At 38.2% G+C, this 19977-nt stretch overlaps 1 protein-coding gene across 5 annotated transcripts; it reads right to left on the bottom strand.

Annotated features, from left to right (window-relative positions):
- Positions 1 to 612: 612 nt before the first annotated feature.
- On the bottom strand, positions 613 to 19889 carry LOC118242630 (B-cell receptor CD22-like). Of its 5 annotated transcripts, none has more exons than XM_081700758.1 (9): positions 19619 to 19888; positions 4348 to 4417; positions 3440 to 3778; positions 2837 to 3079; positions 2113 to 2373; positions 1882 to 1984; positions 1622 to 1664; positions 1268 to 1339; positions 619 to 861 (listed from the first exon to the last, which is right to left on the bottom strand). In XM_081700758.1, the coding sequence occupies exons 2-9, from the start codon at positions 4406 to 4408 to the stop codon at positions 841 to 843; spliced, it is 1143 nt and encodes a 380-aa protein (XP_081556884.1). In that variant the 5' UTR covers positions 4409 to 4417; positions 19619 to 19888; the 3' UTR covers positions 619 to 840. The 5 variants fall into 5 exon arrangements, with proteins under 5 accessions (XP_081556889.1, XP_081556884.1, XP_081556887.1 ...); XM_081700761.1 differs by having other exon boundaries at positions 2837 to 3052; XM_081700762.1 differs by having other exon boundaries at positions 2837 to 3046.
- Positions 19890 to 19977: the final 88 nt, after the last annotated feature.

The following is a 19977-nucleotide window of genomic DNA, read 5'->3' as shown; positions in this document are numbered from 1 at the left end:
CCCCTCAAATCTGTCTCTCTCCTAAGCCTCCCCTTAGCCATTACAGCTCCTGTTTTCTGGTTTTGTTTGGGAAGTTTTAGTTTGATTTTCCCCAGGGCATCGTGGCTGCCATCCTTGGTTCTCCCTTTTCCCACACTCTTCATGGTGTTTAGTTTTTCTTTCCCTCTAGTGTTGTTGTCCTCCATTCCTTTGAAGAGCGATATACGCGCAGACTGTTTTATGGCCACAACTGTCTAGCAGGAGCTCGTTCACATCGTAACAAAATGGCTGAGGTTCACTCCTCACCTTTTGGTTATTTACTTTTCTTGTTTACTTGTTCCACGATCTAACTGTTCTGCACAAGGGCCAACCATTAAAGTGTGGATGCTCACCCAGTACGCTGTCGGTGTCATCATCTAGCTGACGTGGGTTTGAGCTCACTTTACATTATTTTGTTCTATTTTCATTGTAGTTCAGATTGCTAGAGTGAGAATCCCTGAGTACATGTACTGAACAAGATATAAACATCATGATGCTTTTGAGGAAACCACATTCAAGTATTTTAACTGGATTAAAATTAATGGACTAGATAAAAATTGAATTAACAAATAATAAAACATTTAGATTTTAATTTAGATTTATTAATTAATTCGATTTTCAGAATAAGAACAAGGTTATTTTCCATCAGTACAAAAAAAAAGAAAGGCTGCAACATTTTTTGCAGTTGATTACATTTTTTCCTATTGATTAACTGAACACTCTTGTCTACATGTAATCATCCATCTCTCTTCCCCTCTATCTCTCACTCTTTTGACTGCATTGGGATACAGCTGCAAGTTTAATTTCTCAGTGATGATTCTCTTAGTAATGTTTCCTTAAGTCCTATAAAAGGAAACACAGGAAAGAATATCAGATCACAAGGACATTTGGAATAACAAAATACACACAGACACACACACACACACACACACACACACATACACAAACACACAAGCACACACACACACAAACATCTTCATATTGCTTAACAAATTGAAAAAACACAACAAAACAATGCATGTTTTGGCATATCTAAATTTAATAATCTATTCCTCTGGATTCTATATAATTATGGTAATGTAAGAAAGCTGTGTATCGTAGTATTCCTCCAGTATTCAGTAAAAATGACAAGAGCTTTACACATCCCATCTCAAAAAAGATTCTAGAGTGCTATCAAGATTCTAGAGTTCTAACTGAGTTCTATAACTAGAGTTCTATAACTGTGATGTAACTGATATGATGAACTCACTGCAGTATTCTCATACACAGGAGAGCTGGATGTGGAAGTGTCACAGGTATGACAGGGGTTGAGGCCGGCGTTCTGTGAAGCACAGAGTTAATGATGTGCAGTTTAATGATAAACACTGAATAGCTTTATGGTTAAGGTTCCATTGGAGTTTTTCCACTAATGTTATTTTGTTGTTGACAGTCTGCATCTCAGATGGAGCTCTCACTCTGACATAAACAAATGCTAAAGATACAGAACTAAGACTGACGCTGTCATTAAAAGGCTCTGATTTGTCATTACATGAATTTTATGAACTCTTTAGCAGGGTTAAGACTCCTTATTGACAAATATATCTGGATTTCTGTGATAGCTCACCCCATAATCAGATTCATCTGTATTTCTCTTTTGCCTCTTGCCTCTGAGCTCAAAAAACCCCAAATGTCAGTGTTCGTCCAAACAGAAAACAGAGAATAGACATTAGTATTCATAATATTGCATTTATGATATTATTATTAGCATTTATCATATTTTCAAGATTTCCCATATTAATAAAGTGCTTTTGGAAAGGAACAGAAATGAGGTACTATAAAGTTATCATTTATACATGTAACTTATATTAACATCTTTCACTTTACCTTCTTAAACTTTCTCTCTTCATAAATAAAACTATTGAGAGAGGAAATACAATCCCAAAGAGGCTGACTCCAACAGCGATAGGCAAAATGTAGAAGTGACCTGCTGAGAGAAACAGACATGCACACTATTGTTCATACACATAATATAGGGCTTTCATAATGTGAATAGCAAATGCATAAGTTAATGAACTGATGAATGAAAAATGAAACATAACTGTCTGTCTGTCTCACCCTTTAAAGTGGCATCTATGGAAGCTGATTTCAGCATCCCGTGTTCATTCTGAGCTACACAGTAATACCAGCCGCTGCTATTAGAGCTGATGGTGATGTTGTATGTCTGTCCAGATCCTACAGATGAGGTTCCTCCTTCTTTAAACCAGGCGTAGTTCTGCACAGGTGGGTTGGCATCACTGCTGCAGGTCAGAGTCACTGAACTGTCCCCCACAATTTCACTAGAGGGCCTGATGGACACCAAGACATTCCTTGGAGGATCTAACACCCACAAAATGAGAGAATGTGAAGAAATGAATATGACGTCTTCTGTCTGAAAGGAGGAGCAAGGAGACTACAGGCATGATCTGCATCAACCAGGCATATATCCAGGTTCATTAATGGACTTGTATCCTCTACTGTTCTAAGAGCTGATTCTGGAGATGTTGTATAGTTGTCCCACCATTACTAATGTCTTCACCTTAAATCAGGCAATAACACCATGTGGAGAATGCATTTTATAGTAATGAAATGTCTCATGTACTCAAAGTAAAGAATATATATATATATATATATATATATATATATATATATATATATATATATATATATATAAATTCTAATAAGACTTTACTAATTCATTGTATTTTTTGCATTTTAACTGAGAAATGAACTGAACTTGGCAATGAAATGAACTTAGCAATAATCAGATAATCATATAATGAAACCAACATTGTAAACTCACATCTGACAGTGAGAGTTTGAGCAGGAGAGGGGAGATGTTCATATCCTCTTACAGCACACATATAACTGCCTGCATCCTCACTGCTGACTGGCCGCAGGTGGAGTGGGTTTGTATTGGACGATAAAGGACGTCCATTTTTGTACCAGATGAATGTTGGACTGTCAGTCAGACTGCAGGTGGTTGTACACGTCAGAATTGCTGCTTCTCTCTCTATTACTTCAAGAAAAGTGTTCACAAGGAGCTCTAAGACAATGAGAGAATCATCAAACCAAACGAATGGAAATCCATCACAATTAGACTTTAGAATCATCCAGAAGAACTTCAAGCAATTAAGAAAATTATTCTGCTGTCATGAAACTGTCTTGAATTTGTTAAAAAATAAGAGAAACAAATTGTGTAGTACAACTAGTATATCAGAGTAACCCTTAATCAGTTTAACAACTCTCAATAATCAGCTTAATTAAACTCAAACGCCTTTACATTAAGTGAGAATGTGCATCATAGTTAAAAATAGGCATTAATGAACTTCAAGACTCAAATTCCTCTGAGTAAAGGAGACTATGCATCACAATTAGAAAATAGGAAATTAAAGATTTAACCCACCTGTGACACTGATCTTAACAGGATCTCCCAGCCATTTTTGTTCGATTACATTTGTTTTAATTCTGAAGTAATAGTCATCCTCCTTCGTTACATTAATCAGTTTGAGGGAGAACTTTTGCTGTTTATCGACATAACACTGGATTGTGCCTGAGTCCTTAGTGGGTTTGCAATATACAGGTGTGTCCTGTTCTCTATCGAATGGCTCTTTAACCCAAAATTCCTCTTTGACTTCCAGCCCTGCTGGGTATGTGTAACTGCCATTGATAAACACTGTGGACCCCTTTAAAACACATATTTTAGTTGGGTTGTACATCACACTCCATTTTGTTCCAAAAACCCCTGAAACATATAATGCATGCAAGAGGTCATTAGAGGAGTCTGGGCCCCATAAGAGAGTGGGAGTTATCTTATAGCTTCACTTCTCTCCTCTCTAACTCCAGCAGGTACTGCAGAACTCTGAGCTGATTCTGAGCTAAAACACAAAGTGAGAAGAGCTTGTAGCAGGGTGGGGGAGGAGCTTGGGGAGAAGTGGACACTAGTGACTCTGAACAACTTAACGATCAGTCACATAATATATGAGGTTGAGTCAAGAGAAAAACAAACAAAAATATATCTGCACTTTGTAGTTATAGTGGGGTTGTGAATTTTAATCTTACCACAGTGTGCTCTTAATCTAAGACTGCCCTAAACTTGAGAAAAACCACAAAGCACTCAGCAAGCTCTGTAGCAGTGGTGAGGGGGATGTGGGGGCTTTGGTAACCAATGTAAATTAACTTCATTAAATGGGAACAGTGTGTCAGAAAATCTTTATACTAGATATCAGAATTTTCCTAATATTTGTGCAGGTTTCAACAGTTTTGGAAATTTTACAAAGAAAAATACAATTTTGATGAAGACTGCAGTCTTACCCAGAGACATGAACAGAGTGATGAGAGTGAGAGTTAGAAGAGGAGTTCTGAGTGACATCATTAAACAAACCTGCACAGACACACAACAGCACACAACACAGCTGAGTTCATCACATTTCTGCTTCTGTTTACACTGTTTCAAATATCAGTCAGACTGATCTGATGACACAACTGTATTACTGAGGAGGTTTGGCTCTTGTCCTCTCATTTCAGTTCAGTTTTGATTCACAAAAAGGATTTATAGGAATCCTTGTCCAGACTCTAAATGTACAATTTGAAAGCCATTGTGATAAGAATAAAAACACAACCATTCTACCAACTTTAACAAAATAAAAACAACTTCAACTATTTAAACACCTCATCTCAGCATTACATACAAATGTATTTAAACAGTCATAAATCAGATAGATATTGTATTAATAACAATTTTGTTATGTCCTAAGCAGTGTAGAAGACTGAAGTGGCCAATATGTATGTAGTGAGAGCTTGTTGTTCAGGTCTGTTCTAGGAGGTCTATTCTCATCCCACCCAAAAGATGAAGAATGTTGACACCCAGCCAGCCAAACACACACACACACACACACACACACACACACACACACACACACACACACACACACACACACACACAATCACCCACTCATAACCACTCTTTGACACCCAGCCAATCAGACACCTCCAATCTGTCAATCACCTGTCCTTCAACCAACTGGACCACCAAATCACTTCCACGTTTCCAATCACTCACTGACTGGTCATCACACATATATGAACCTTGTTACATTCTCTTCATTTAAGGCATCACCAGTCAATGTTTCACACTGACCTCCTCTATTCCAATCCAATCACTCACTGACTGGTCATCACACATATATGAACCTTGTTTCATTCTCTTCATTTAAGGCATCTCCAGTCAATGTTTCACACTGACCTCCTCTATTCCAAATAAAAATCTAGCCAGCCACAACAAATACTTAATCCTTTTGCCCTTTTGAAATATTTTTGATTTTTGTTTCATGTTCCCTTCAGTTAACTCCTGCTTTGTCTATTAGTTACTTCATTAAATGTACATTTTGTTACCTTTCACTCATGCCTCACTACTTTCCTCAGAAGGTCACAAAGGGTTTGAAAAATAATGTTGGAATTTAGAGGCACTATGTGTTGAATTCCAGTAGAACTCTTAATTCATAATATAGATTCTAAATCTCAAAACTTGAAGGTGATCAAACAAATTGATCGTAAATAGCTAAATCACACTCAGTGTAATAGAATTATTGCAAATTTTTTCCCATGAAATGTTGCAGCACTTTAATGGAGGAGTTGACTTGACCCAGGAATCTTAGCACCAGAGGTCATATCACTGCAGGGCAATCTGACTAGACAAGGAACTTGAAAGAATAGGGGGAGTAAACTCTATAGCCTACCAAACCATTCACCAAAATCTTCTTCATTATCACCCAAGATATAACAAACAAAGACTGCACACCAGACAGAAGGCTCAACACCACTGTTCAGGATGTGACATGAGATATCCATGACTACATCCAAACACGGGATCCCAAGGATGGGCTGATGAGGGTATGTCCCAGTCAGAAGGGGGACATAGTTACCGTGAAAACAGTGGAGGTGTCATGGCAGGATTACCTACATGGAATTTAACACTGACAGGTAGCAGAAGTGGCTGACAAGACAATCTTACCAATGTCTGGAAAAGGCATGACTGAAGGACAGTACAGAGTCACTGATCATGGTAGTAAAAATAAAAGAACTAAGCATTATGTTAATTGTAACAGGGGTGCATTACACCACACAAGATGCAGACTATACAAAGGAGCATCTGAAACTAACAGGAACACAAGACACTTGCAGGGAAAGCAAATATTAAGAGACCTGACCAAGTGGCAGAGACCATGTATAGAAACATATGCAAGACAAATAATCTGAACAACTTCAAATCTGTGTGTGTTAACAAAAAGGTTGTCCCAGTGGTGATTGGGGCACTTGTGGCAGAGACACCAATGCTGGGAGTTGTGGCTCCAACAGGAATAAAAGCACCAATCTAATTTCAGAAGACCTCAAGGCTAGAATCAGTAAAAATACTCTGTCACACCCCCAGGCCTCTCTCTCTCTCTCTCTCTCTCTCTCTCTCTCTCTCTCTCTCTCTCTCTCTATATATATATATATATATATATATATATATATATATATATATATATATATATATATATATATATATATATATATATATATATATATAAATATATATATAAATCATCATTGGTTGAGTGTTCTGTACAGAAGGAGCAGTGATGTTCCACACCAATTTCTTATTAGCCCTTTGTAAGTCTTTCTTTGTCATCACATTATTTTCTTGTTCCTGGTTTTTTTTATCTTTGTTCCTAATGTAAATTTTTCATTTCTAATTCACAGATGGGTCTGACTGCTTGTTTCCTGTTAATGGATTATCATAATAACAACTGGACTGTCCTAATTAAGACTCATCTCTGTCACTCGCTCACACGCACTTCTCACATTCACACTCATTTTTTGCTTGCTTTTTTATTCCTTTGTTTCACACAGTCTCTCCATCAGGAACACAAACACACCACATAAACATAACACCACTGAACTCCAAAACCAACTCCACGTCCTCTACAACTATATGTGGATGAGAGTTCATGAAGAGTGGTAATGTTCTCTTGACCTTTATGCTATTTACTAAAAGCACAGACTACGAGGAAATTTAACAAACAAATGTAAGTTAATAAAGAGTTCTTCTTACCTCACTGTACAAAGTCTCATCAGCAGTGTGGGAACAGAGGAAAATAAATTCAGAAGAAACAGCTTTGAGGTTTTAACCATGTGAACTGTCTGTGGTGTATTTAATGATGTTATTTTTAGTGTATTTAAATTATCTTCCTCTTTTAATGCACTGTTCTCTCCTTTTTCAACAAATGCATGTGCACACACACCCACACACACACACACACACACAACCACACACACACACAAACAAATGTATTTACACCCACACAAACACACACATACCATAGATTGCTCTGTGATTGTTATTTCCTTGGTACAGACTCAGACACACACACGCATGCACAAAGAAACATATATTCTATATATGTACAAAAATATATTAACAATGTATGTACAATATATGTATATTATGATTATATACACAATGTACAATGTATATGGTTGTGTATATATATATGTACACAATGTACAGAATGTACAGATCCATTTTGTAAAATGGCATATTTACAGTTTTTATGTTACATGATGGTAATAGGATATCTATCTATCTATATATATATATATATATATATATATATATATATATATATATATATATACAGTTATTCTACATGGTGGTGGGGGTCCCCACAGTTTTTCAGTTTCCCTGATTCAGGGCCCGAATGTCCTGTGGGAAGAAGCTCCTCTTCAGTCTCTCTGTCTTGGTCTTCAGGGAGCGAAAGCGCCTCCATCACCTCAACAGAGAGAAGAGCCTATTATTGGGATGGGTGGGGTCCTTCACAATCCTCCTGGCCTTGGTCTGGCACCGCTTGTAGTAGATGGTCTGCAGGCCAGGAAGTTCCGTGTGAGTGATGCGTTCTGCGGAATGCACTACCCTTTGGAGTGCTTGTCTGTCCTGCTTGGTGCTATTCTCAAACCAGACTGTGATGTTCCCCGTGAGGATGCTCTCGATAGTGCAGGTGTAGAAGTTCGCAGTACCTTGGAGGGCAGTCTGAAGTCTCTTAGGCGTCTGAGGTGGTAAAGACGCTGACGAGCCTTCTTTGCCAGGGAGTTGGTATGGCAGGACCAGGACAGGTCCTGTGAGATGTGAACACCAAGGTTCCTGAAACTATCTACTCTCTCCACCGTGGTTCCACTGATCCTCACAGGTTGGTAGTGCCGCTCCTGCTTCTTGCTGCAATCCACGATCAGCTCCTTTGTCTTACTGACGTTTAGGAGGAGATTATTTTCCTGGCACCAATTTTCCAGGTGTTTAATCTCCTCCAGGTAGCCCTCTCATCATTGTCTGAGATCAGGCCCATGACAAAGGTGTCATCAGCAAACTTGACAATGATGGTGGAGCTGGAAGTGGCTGTGCAGTCGTAAGTGTACAGTGAGTAGAGCAGGGGGCTTAGGACACAACCCTGAGGAGCTCCAGTGCTGAGTGTGAGGGTGGATGAGGCACAGTTGCCCACCCGTACCGATTGTGGTCTGTCTGTTAGGAAGTTGGAGATCTAGTCGCACAGGGATGTATGCAGTCCTAGATCCTCCAACTTAGTAGTGAGTAGGAAGGGGATGATAGTGTTAAATGCTGAACTGTAGTCGACAAACAGCATTTTAACATAATTTCCTCTCCCTTCGTCCAGGTGGGTCAGTGTGGTGTGGAACAGATGTGCAATTGCATCATCAGTGGAGCGGTTGTGGCGGTATGCAAACTGCAGTGGGTCCATGGAGGCTGGCAGTGAAGATGTCATGAAGTTTCTGACTAGCTTTTCAAAGCACTTCATCACGACTGATGTGAGTGCAACAGGGCAGTAGTCATTGAGGTCGGAGGGTCGAGGTTTCTTCCGGACAGGGATGATGGTGGATCGTCAGAGTATATTTGTCACATACACAGTCATACACATTATAACTCACAGTGAAATGGTATGAGAGTGCTCTGTCCAAACTGAGGTGAAAAAAAAAACACACACACAGTACTCTGTGGGTGTTATTCCTGTGATTCAGGGCCTCAATCTTCACATGCAGCAACTGCCATGGCTGCACATTCATGGAGAAAACATTTCTGTTTATTGATTACTATCACTGCACTGTGTGTGTGTCTGCGTGTGTGTGTCTGCGTGTGTGTGTGTGTGTGTGTGTGTGTGTGTGTGTGTGTGTGTGTGTGTGTGTGTGTGTGTGTGTGTGTGTGCATGTATGTATGTGATCAAATCAAACCAATAAACCGAGGATGAAAATAACAGTATGGCAAGAATTACAAACCTTTCTTTGCTCTTTTAGTTTTAAACTGTTTATCTACATAACACTGGTCCCTGTCTCACTCATTAGTGCCTTTACATAGTTCAGGCTTTTCCACAATCTTAACTGTGTGATGTAGAATTCCTCTTTCAGTCAAAGACATGTTGGCTATGTGTACGTGCCGCTCATAAATTCCATGGATTCCTTTAAGGAACATGTTGTCTGCTGGTTATAATTCACATTTAAATCACTCACAAAAGATTCTGAAACATGATGCATGAAAGAGGTCATTAGAGGAGTCTGGGCCCCATAAGAGAGTGGGAGTTCTCTTACAGCTTCACTTCTCTCCTCTCTAACTCCAGCAGCTACTGCAGAACACTGAGCTGATTCTGCGCTAAACCACAAAGTGAGAAGAGCTCTGTTAGACTTGTAGCAGTGTGGGGGAGGGGTTAGCAGAAATGAGTGACTTTGCACAGGAAACATGGGGCCTTTTCGTCAGAACGAAGTTCACATTTGTGCTAAAGTATATTACACCACCACTGATTAAATGAGTTTGTTCAAGAATACATATGAAGTTGTGTAGTTGCAGTGATGTAACTGTATGTGCTGGAATCATGTGCAGAAAGATCAGAGACAGAAAATTAATTATTAGTGACATCATTAGAGGAGCCTGTGTTTTTACAGAAGAACATAATAGTCATATTTGCCTTTAGTTGGCAATATTTTTTGCAGTTCATATTATTTCAATGCAAATAAAGATATTTATACTTGCTTTTCAATAAGGTGATGTCCACAACCATAAAATGAAGACTTTCATTGTGAGAACAGTGTGGCAGACAACTGAATAGTGGAATAAAAGTAGATTTAGAGCTGTTTCTCTATACATCTTGTGTACATGTATCAGGTAACAGCAGTTGTAGACCAGTAGGTTGATCATTTGTCTTACTTTAAAAGAATGCACTCAACAGCCCAGATATAAAGCACCGTGGTTTAAAATCACATTGTAGAAACCATTGCTAGGATAAAGATCAATGTAAGGCAACATGACTAATCAGATGTGTGCAGATGAGTTGAACAAAAATAGGTTTACTGACAATATGGGAAATCCACTGCATAAATGAAAAAACAGACAAAAATTAAAAACTAGTACAGAGCAAAAATTACTATACAGATGATTTCATAGAGAAAGCAGTTCAGGCAATGGTCAACACTGGAGAAGCAGACCAAAAGCAAATATACATCCAAGAGACAATATCCAAAATACATACAGGGACGGTTACTCTAGAAAAAACTATCCAGATAGTTAATTTCATTTTTTCTTGCACCGGAAAGTGACATTTTCACATTAACTAACCTCACACTGGACATGGACATGTATATATGATATATACATGAATTAAGGATTCCCTGAACTGCATTGCTGGGTTGAACACATATGTCTGTTTTTAACTGCCTGATGTGGATTGTTAAAGTACAGAGGTGGTAGGTAATGATAGTTTGAGTGAGGATTATCAGGGCTCTCTTGAAATGTAGTACACTTTGTTTAAGGAACAGTAAAGGTCAAATGAAGTACATGTTGATTAAGGAACAGTAAAGGTTCAGCCCCAGGGTCACTGAGCTCTCACTAAATGTTTACTGCTCCTTCTGTAAAGTGTATTTGACTCTTCTGTGGCTTTTAGCGTCCACTTAGGAGACACAGAAGCAGCAGAACATCTGCTGCCTCAGTTCATTTAACCCTCGTGTTGTCTTAATATTATGTATACACCCCGTGTCCTAAGGGTCAAAAATGACCCGCCTTTAAAATAGCTGAATTGAGTTTTAAACCCCCAATCTACTTTGCTTGAAGAAACAACCTTCATGCAAGTCTGTCTATGAATATTTGAGTTTTCTCTTTTCATATTGCAGAAAGACTGCATTTAATCAGTGGCCACCACTCGTTTTTATTACAGCACACCTGTTATATTATTTTTCGTACACTAAAGTACAGATGTATTATCATCATTTTTGCTTAAGGTTCTGCATAGGTGTTAACATTAACATTTTATTAAGAGATGGCAATTCTATAGCTTCAGAAAGTAGCGGAAATGTGCAGAAAGTAGTTTTTAATGTCTTGTATTGAAAGGAAACAATTACAGTCATCAGCATTTTTTGGCAACATAGTGATATTTTCTTATGCACCCTACAGTGAGAAATTCAACTACAACATATCAATCTCCCATTTTTCTCCTAGCATTCGTGAAAAAGTGTGAAACACTTTCAGTGGCATTGTGGCACTGAAAATCACCCTTCTACTCTCTGCATCCCAGAGACTAGATGTAGCCTCACCTCGTGAGCTAAAAACCACCTGCTAAAATTAGCAGCCCTATGTAAGCTCGCAGGTCAATAACATACATTATTTTCCAGATGTCCCCATATATAGAGAAACCTTCCAAATTTGTCATTTCCAGGTGGATTTTTTTCGATGACTGGTGTGATATACATGCAGAGAATGCTGAAGTGATGTCATGGCCAACTGCCTATCTTGTGGGCCCTGGGGTCATCCTTATGACATTTTGAGTTGCCTCCCTGCCATGTATGTCATATGGTAACAGGGACCATGTTATTTTGCCATTTTTTAACAAAAATGTCTCTCTGTTAGCTTGGGGGATTTCTTCTTCATCTGAAGATGATTCATCGTGCTCCGGGTTGTATTCCTCCCCATCCATCTTCTTCTTCAGATACCTCTTCTAAATCATTGATCTCTTGTTATTCCTGGACGTCTGAAAAAATCAGATCTATGACCTGTTGGGCACTGAAGCGTGCACTCATGTCTTCAGCAAAGAGAGAACTGGGAGTACTGTTACCTGCCGCACCTTTTACAGCCTTTCACTACTGCATTCCCCTTTAGTAAACAATGCTTTCAAGAAATGTTTATTTGGTCTGAAATTCAATTTATTTAATCTGAATTTGATTTTATTTAGTCTTTGAACTTGAGAGATTTGTGGGGTCATAGAGGGGACATGCACATGCACAAGAAAGTTGTAGTTTTTAGAGTTCTATCAGTAGCAGATAATTTCAATTTCTCATTGTGTGTGTGTGTGTGTGTGTGTGTGTGTGTGTGTGATTTTGTTGTTTTTGTGGAATGTAAATGATTTTATAACTGATGGGTCAAAAATGACCCTAAGACAATCTTTGTACCCTGGAGGTGTACAGCTTTCATGGAAATTTAAATTTCATGTTGAAAAAAGATCATTAAGGGGGTTTTCTCTACAGTTAAATGTTGTGGTGGGTCATTTTTGACCCTTAAGACAACACAAGGGTTAAAGCACAAACCACCTCTTTAAAGATTTTTACTGCTCAGCCACACAAGAGTAAAATATGAATGTAATAACATTTAAGAAAACATCCTTAAATATGTTTGTGTCTAATTAAATCTATCTTGTAACTCTGATTATGTTGCACAGTGACACGCAGACTTTGCAAAGTGTTTGGCAGCTGCTGACATGTGTGACATGAGCTGGTCTAATTTTAAAGTCATCATACTTATGTGTGAACAGAGGAAGTCATGTGATCAGTAATTAACCAGTGGTTTGGAAGCCTTTGCTTTGTAGTAGAATAAAGGTAGACAATGCATAGTAGACTGTGAATGATATTATTTGTAATTCTGTTGTAACATTCACAAATTATTTGTCCTTTATTATTTTCTGATCACACCAAATCCAGCTATAAAGGTTTAACAGATTCATTTATTTGCTTTTACTCGTCCAGTGTCACTCATTCTGAGAAACATGCCCCAGGGCCATGAGGAAGGACAACCAGACCAGGCGAGGCAGACGGTGAGATCAGCAGGACAAGTTAAGGAAAATATGGAATTTTTCCTTACAATAGCACTGGAATACTGGAATTGACCTTGGTCTATGTGCACTTTTACATAAAACAAGGATGAAGTAACAAGGTACAGCCATGTATTTTAACAAAAAAAAACAAAAAACACTTTCACCATCCCATTTTAAAGATGAAAATGTTTAAATAAACAGCAGTTCACCATTGAGAAGTAAAGAACACCACTGTATGGGCCTAGATGAAGTTTATGCCTGAGACTAGAATACATAAAATTGTCAATGGTAATTTTATACTCCAAATTAGTTCATGATTAGGCATAATCAAATTCTAAGAAATCACCTGTAAATCTCTATTCTTTTAATCTCTCTTCTGTTAATCTCTGTTCTATTCATTTCTATTCTGTTAATCTCTAATCATGCTGCATTAAAACGTATCTGAACTAAAGAAAGAGTCTTACTGTTCTATAATGAGACTGATCACCATGTTCAAATATCAAATGATGAGAACAGACGCAGCACAGAAGTGAAAAGCTAGATGTGGTTAACACATTTATCTGCAAGATCCCGCCGTTGAGAGGGTATGCATGCCCTTTCTGGCTAAAACTTACTTTAAACTAAAGACAAATATCTTTAGAAATATGTATTTACCACATCAGCAAGAAGGCGATGAAAGAGAATTAACCTCTACAGACATAACTGTACACATAACTTAGCTCTGACCACTACAACATTTTTTTTTTATATTCGATTTTATTTCAACATTTTACACTGTGAAGACTGAACTTAGTTTTCAAGATTTAATGCATGATTTTAGGTTTTTGGAATCAGCGCCCCCTTCTGTTCGTCTAGTTACACTGAGCATTGAGCCATACTGGTAGATAAGCAGTATAACACACTTGACAATCGCAAATAAATACAAATTATTTTTCACTTAAAAAATTAAAATAAATCTACCGTTATCCCTACTCTTCATCTGACTGGTCCGGTTTTAAGACTTAATATGAGCAGGGTGCAGTTGGGCAGCATGCGTAGTCAGGGCCATGGCAATGAAATATTCCCGTTCAAGAAAACACTCTATCACCCTCTAGCGGGATAATTAATGAATTGCTTAAGAAGAGATTCATTGCTGTTTAGACATGTCATGCGGATGCTAATTGTATTTTCTAAGACACAATTTGAAATGATCTTATACCAGAAGCATGTTTTAAAAGGCCATTTAAAAAAGGACAAATGCTGTTGTGGAAATTTACCAAACCCCCCCCCACAACACCGCGTACTCAGCGTGGGATTTCTGTTGAACGGTTGCACGTAGATGACTGAAAATCGGTAAGCATTTAGCTGATGCTTTTATCCAAAACAACATACAATTATGACAATACAACTGAGGGTCTTGCTCAGGGGCCTAACAGTACAAGATTGAACTGGCAAACGTCTGATTATTAGTCAAGTACATTAACCATTGAGCTACCACCATCCAGGCACTCACACTCAGTATCATACTGGTTATCATTTCTTTCCTTTCTTGTCTCCTGTCCTTCCAGACACTGATGAGTGCAGTGTGAGGTTTACATTCCCCTCTCATTATCCCAGATACCCCTGTTTCTCTGGGGGTCAAAGATCAAACCAGACAAACACTTCCATCCGGTCTGAAGATTCAGAAGACCAGTATTCCTGATGCTGGCTTGGGAGAGTTTAAAAAATGTCAAACTGTTCCAGTTGGAACATTCAAGTCATTCAGAAGCTCATTTGAAAAATATCATACATCAAAATCAATATATTTTACAGAAACAAAAATGAGCATTTTTATTGTTTATTTTCAGTTCTTTGGTCCCATGCAATACATATCATTTGTCAACAAAGCTCCTGTTTCTCAGCTTCCTTCAAGTGCCACAAGTGCTCTATTATATTTTTACAAACACATTTTATTAACTGTATTTCAGTACTGTTCTCTGGGGCAACAGACCTAGTTTGCTTTAAATGTTGAGTCCTACTGTAGAACAGTATTCACACTGAACACAGTATGATTTCATATATAGCCCCTTTAAATGTAATTTTGTTTTTGCAATCAGTGTATTAAGTACATAGATGCTAAGAGAGCGACTCACTCTAATTGGATGAGGTGGAGAATGCAGCACTGAATCTGCAGCTCGTGGGTTGTTGGCCATATGTGATGAATAATGAATTTTATAGTCTATTATTTGATTAAAAAACTGCCAGTTATTCATCCTCTCTCTCTCTCCCTCTGTGTGTGTGTGTGTGTGTGTGTGTGTGTGTGTGTGCCTGTCTGTCTCTGTTTTTAGGTATATAAACTGTGCTCGTAATGATGAAGAGCAGAATTTGTTGACCTTCTAGTATCATGGGGGGTTCTCTACCATGGCTGTCTACCCATCAAAGCAGGACAGGAGCTCCTGATGTGGTACGGAGATGAGTACGCCAAAGATGTCGGCGTCATGTTTGGCTACATAAGGCTCAAAAAGTGCTCTGCACAAGGTTAAGTCCAAACACCTTTTTTAATTTCACTGAGTTAATCTTGAATCTTACTTGAGTTTTTAAACTAAAACGTACCAGGTCAGTGTTTGCCCTACAATGACACACCTGATTTAGCTCAACATTCCTCCTTGTTAAAATAACAAACGCTCGATGAAAGTTTGCGGTTTTTGATCCAGAAAAGCTGTGTAGTTCATGGGTCTCCCAGATTAGGTGCATTGAAAATATACTGAATTACAATATAAGTCAAATTTTGTTTAAGTATTTATTTTGTGATGATATTTTGCTTTAAGTATTAATATTGTTTACATGATGTACAGTGTGATGGAAATTATTATTCGATCATGTATTATCATGTGAATCATATATAATCATGTTAATCCTTTCTCTATGTAATCCTATATGAATTGTTTAGTCTGCACATTCTGTCTTTGTATATTGTGTAAACAAAATGACTGCTGAATCAGTTGCTTCGTGATCTTGCATGTGTCGTGCGACTAATGCTGATAAAGAGGAACTAGCAAACTGTGTCTGTCCTGGTGGAACAGAGCATCCTGGTATGTGCAAAAGTGTTTAGCGCGATAAGGAGCAGGAAACGGGTAAACAGGATGACAGGACATCCCTTCCGGGAATTGAAGTTTAGATTTAAGGAACAGAATCAGTCTACCCCTTTAGAGCTTTCGCTTTAGAGCATTTGCTCTCACACAGCTGTGTTTTTGTATGTCTTATTTTCTTTATTAAATTACTCTTTTAATCACGTCTGACTTGCTCTTTATTCAAAGTTCCACCACAACAGCCACCCGACAGTTGTTTACCATAATTATGTTGCATCTCACACCGAAATTATAATGCCTTTTTTCTCTCTAGGAATGAATGATATCCATTTGCAAGTCTTCTGCTGTGTGTGTCCACTTTCCCATACAGTTCAAATTTAACTCCACAAACACATCAGGAGATGCCATCATGAGGACTATGTCAGATTGCTGAAATCAGGAGAAATTAAATAGGAGAATCTGGCACCTAAAAAAGCTTCAATACTCCACAAACGTCCGCTGTTACTGTCCACACCAACACACCTCACAGACAATCGCAGAAAGTCTCGGAAAAGAAGAGTGTGGAAAGAGTTTTAGTAGATGGGATGATCTCCAGATCTCCACTTGCTGCATGTGAAGATTGAGGGTCTCAGTGGCCTGAACTACAGCAATAACACTGTACTGTTTCATGACATGTCGTGTGTGTGTGCGCGCATTTGTTGAAAAAGGAGAGAACAGTGCAGTAAAACAGGAAGAGAATTTTAATACACTAAAATTAACATCATTAAATACACCACAGACAGTTCACAAGTTTAAAACCTCAAAGCTGTTTCTTCTAAGTTTATTTTCCTCTGTTCCCACAGTGCTGATGAGACTTGGTACAGTGAGGTAAGAAGAGCTCTTTATTAACTGACATTTGTTTGTTAAATTTTCCTGTAGTCTTTTAGTACATAGTGAAAAGTCAAGAAAACATTACCACTCTTCATGAACTCTCATCCACATATAGTTGTAAAGGACTTAGAGTTGGTTTTGGATTTCACTGGTGTTATGTTTGTGTGGTGTGTTTGTGTTCCTGATGGAGAGAGTGTGTGAGTGAAAGGAATGAAAACACAAGCAAAAAATGTGTCAAGACTGTGTGAGGGAAAAATGAATGTGAGAAGAGTGTGTGAGTGAGTGACAGAGAGGAGTCTTAATTAGGACAGTCCAGGAGTTATTATGATAATCCAATTTCAGGGAACCAGCAGTCAGACCCATCTGTGAATTAGTAATGAAAAATTTACATTAGGAACAAAGAAAAAGAAACCAGGAACAAGAAAATAATGTGATGACAAAGAAAGACTTACAAAGGGCTAACAAGAAATTGGTGTGGAAAATCACTGCTCCCTCTGTACAGAACACTCAACCAATGATGAACACCCTGTGTTAGCCAGACTATGCTTTGAAACACCAGCCACTCTTACTCCAGCTACTATATATTTACACACACACACACACACACACACACACACACATTATATATTATATAGATAGATAGATAGATAGATAGATAGATAGATAGATAGATAGATAGATAGATAGATAGATAGATAGATAGATAGATAGATAGATAGATAGATAGATAGATAGATAGATAGATAGATAGAGAAAGCGAGAGAGAGAGGCCTCTGACAGAGTATTTTCACTGATTCTAGCCTTGAACGCTTCTGAAATGAGATTGATGGTTTTATTCCTGTTGGTGCCACACCCCCCAGCATTGGTGTCTCTTCCACAAGAGCCCCAATCACCACTGGGACAACCTTTTTGTTAACACACACAGATTTGAAGTTGTTCAGATTATATGTCTTGCATATGTTTCTATACATGGTCTCTGCCACTTGGTCAGGTCTCTTAATATTTGCTTTCCCTGCAGGAATCTTGTATTAGTGTTACTTTCAGTGGCTCCTTTGTACAGTCTGCATCTTGTGTGGTGTAATGCCACCTGTTACAATTAACCTAGTGCTTAGTTCTTGTATTTTTACTACCATGATCAGTGACACAGTACTGTCCTTCAGTCCTACCTTTTCCAGACATTGGTCAGATTGTCTTGTCAGCCACTTCTGCTACCTGTCAGTGTTGAATTCCATGTAGGTAATCCTGCCATGACAGCGCCACTGTTTTCACGGTAACTATGTCCCCCTTCTGACTGGGACATGCCCTCATCAGCCCATCAATCGGGGCCAGTGTTAGGATGTAATCATGGATATTTCGTGTCACATCCTGAACAGTGGTGTTGAGCCTTCTGTCTGGTGTACAGTCTTTGTTTGTTAGCTCTTGGGTGATAATGAAGAAGATTTTGGTGAGTGGTTTGGTAGACTATAGAGTTTTCTCTTCCTTCTCTTTCAAGTTCCTTGTCTAGTCAGATTGTCCTACAGTGATATGACCTCTGGTGCTTAGAGTCCTGGGTCAAGCCAACTCCTCCATTATAGTGCTGCAACACTTCATGGAAAATAATCTGTAATAATTCTATTACACTGAGTGTGGTTTAGCTATTTACTATCAAGGTGTTTCATCACCTTTAGGTTTTGAGATTTAGAATTTATATTAGGAATGAAGAGTTCTACTGGAATTCAACACATAGTGCTTGTATGATCCAACATTATTTTCCAAACCCTTTGTGAACTTTTGAGCAAAATAGTGAGGCATGAGTGAAAGGTAACTAATAGACAAAACAGGAGTTAACTGAGGGGAACATGTTACATAAAGCAAAAAGATTTCAAAAGGGAAAAAGGATTAAGTAGTCCTTGTGACTTGCTAGATTTTTAATTAGAATAGAGAATAGTCAGTGTGAAACATTGGAGATGCCTGTGGGCACACGCATTTTAAAGCTCATTTTTGAACGATTTGTACTTGTTAATTTTAACACTATGCATCTGAAATTGTACACATAGCACAATGATCATTCAGAATTCAAATTGAAGTAGACAATTGGGAGAAGACATCCATTCACATCTAAGCTTATTTGTCCATCATTTAGTTACATTTGAGCTCATCTAATACAGAAGAACATGTTAAAAAAACATAAAACGCCATTGATTTTTTTGGTGTATAATGTGTCTATTGATGCTGGAGATTCAGTTTCACTCACTCTACATTTCCTGATTCACCAGGGTCTTGCGTAATAAACTGAAGTTGAGCACATACATGAAATGACTAAATAGCTACATAATGTTTTACAGTAAGTGTCCTAGACTTCTCCTTAGTGTCCCAAAACCTCTCTAAATGCACACAAAGTCATCAATCACTATACATCAAGTCTGCATGTTTCTTTTTTGCTAAAACATCACAGTAAGTTACTTTAGTAAGTTCCACAGCAATATGAGCTACATAGCATCATTGTTGGCATCATTGCTAATACTGTAAATGCTGTAATACTGTAAAGCAATGGTATACTTTCTCATTTATACTTACAATTTGTAGCAGGATTACGATTTTTTCAAGCAGTGAATGGTAACATCCAGTGATTTGCTATGAAAACATCGAAGCTAGTTCATGCTAGCAGCACGCAAACAACTCCACATAAACTTCAGCTAAAATAAGCATCTTCGTTTCCATGATGTCCAAAACTATTGGCGATCAAATCATTCTTATGGTTGTACGAGTTTCGCCAAACAGCTTCAAACCCATGCGCTATGCTATCTGCTAACAACACTGAAGCACTGACAGTACACAGTGCGCAGACCTTTAAACATTAAACGGATGACTAAATAAGGCAAGCGAGGGGTTTACGTTTTCGTCTAAGCGTCCTCTATTTGATAAAACAACTGCCA

This window comes from Electrophorus electricus, chromosome 18, assembly GCF_041902795.1.
Source record: "Electrophorus electricus isolate QZ-2024a chromosome 18, ASM4190279v1, whole genome shotgun sequence".
Taxonomy (NCBI): domain Eukaryota; kingdom Metazoa; phylum Chordata; class Actinopteri; order Gymnotiformes; family Gymnotidae; genus Electrophorus; species Electrophorus electricus.
Note: the sequence above shows the minus strand (reverse complement) of the source record. Positions and strands in the feature narration are given on the sequence as shown.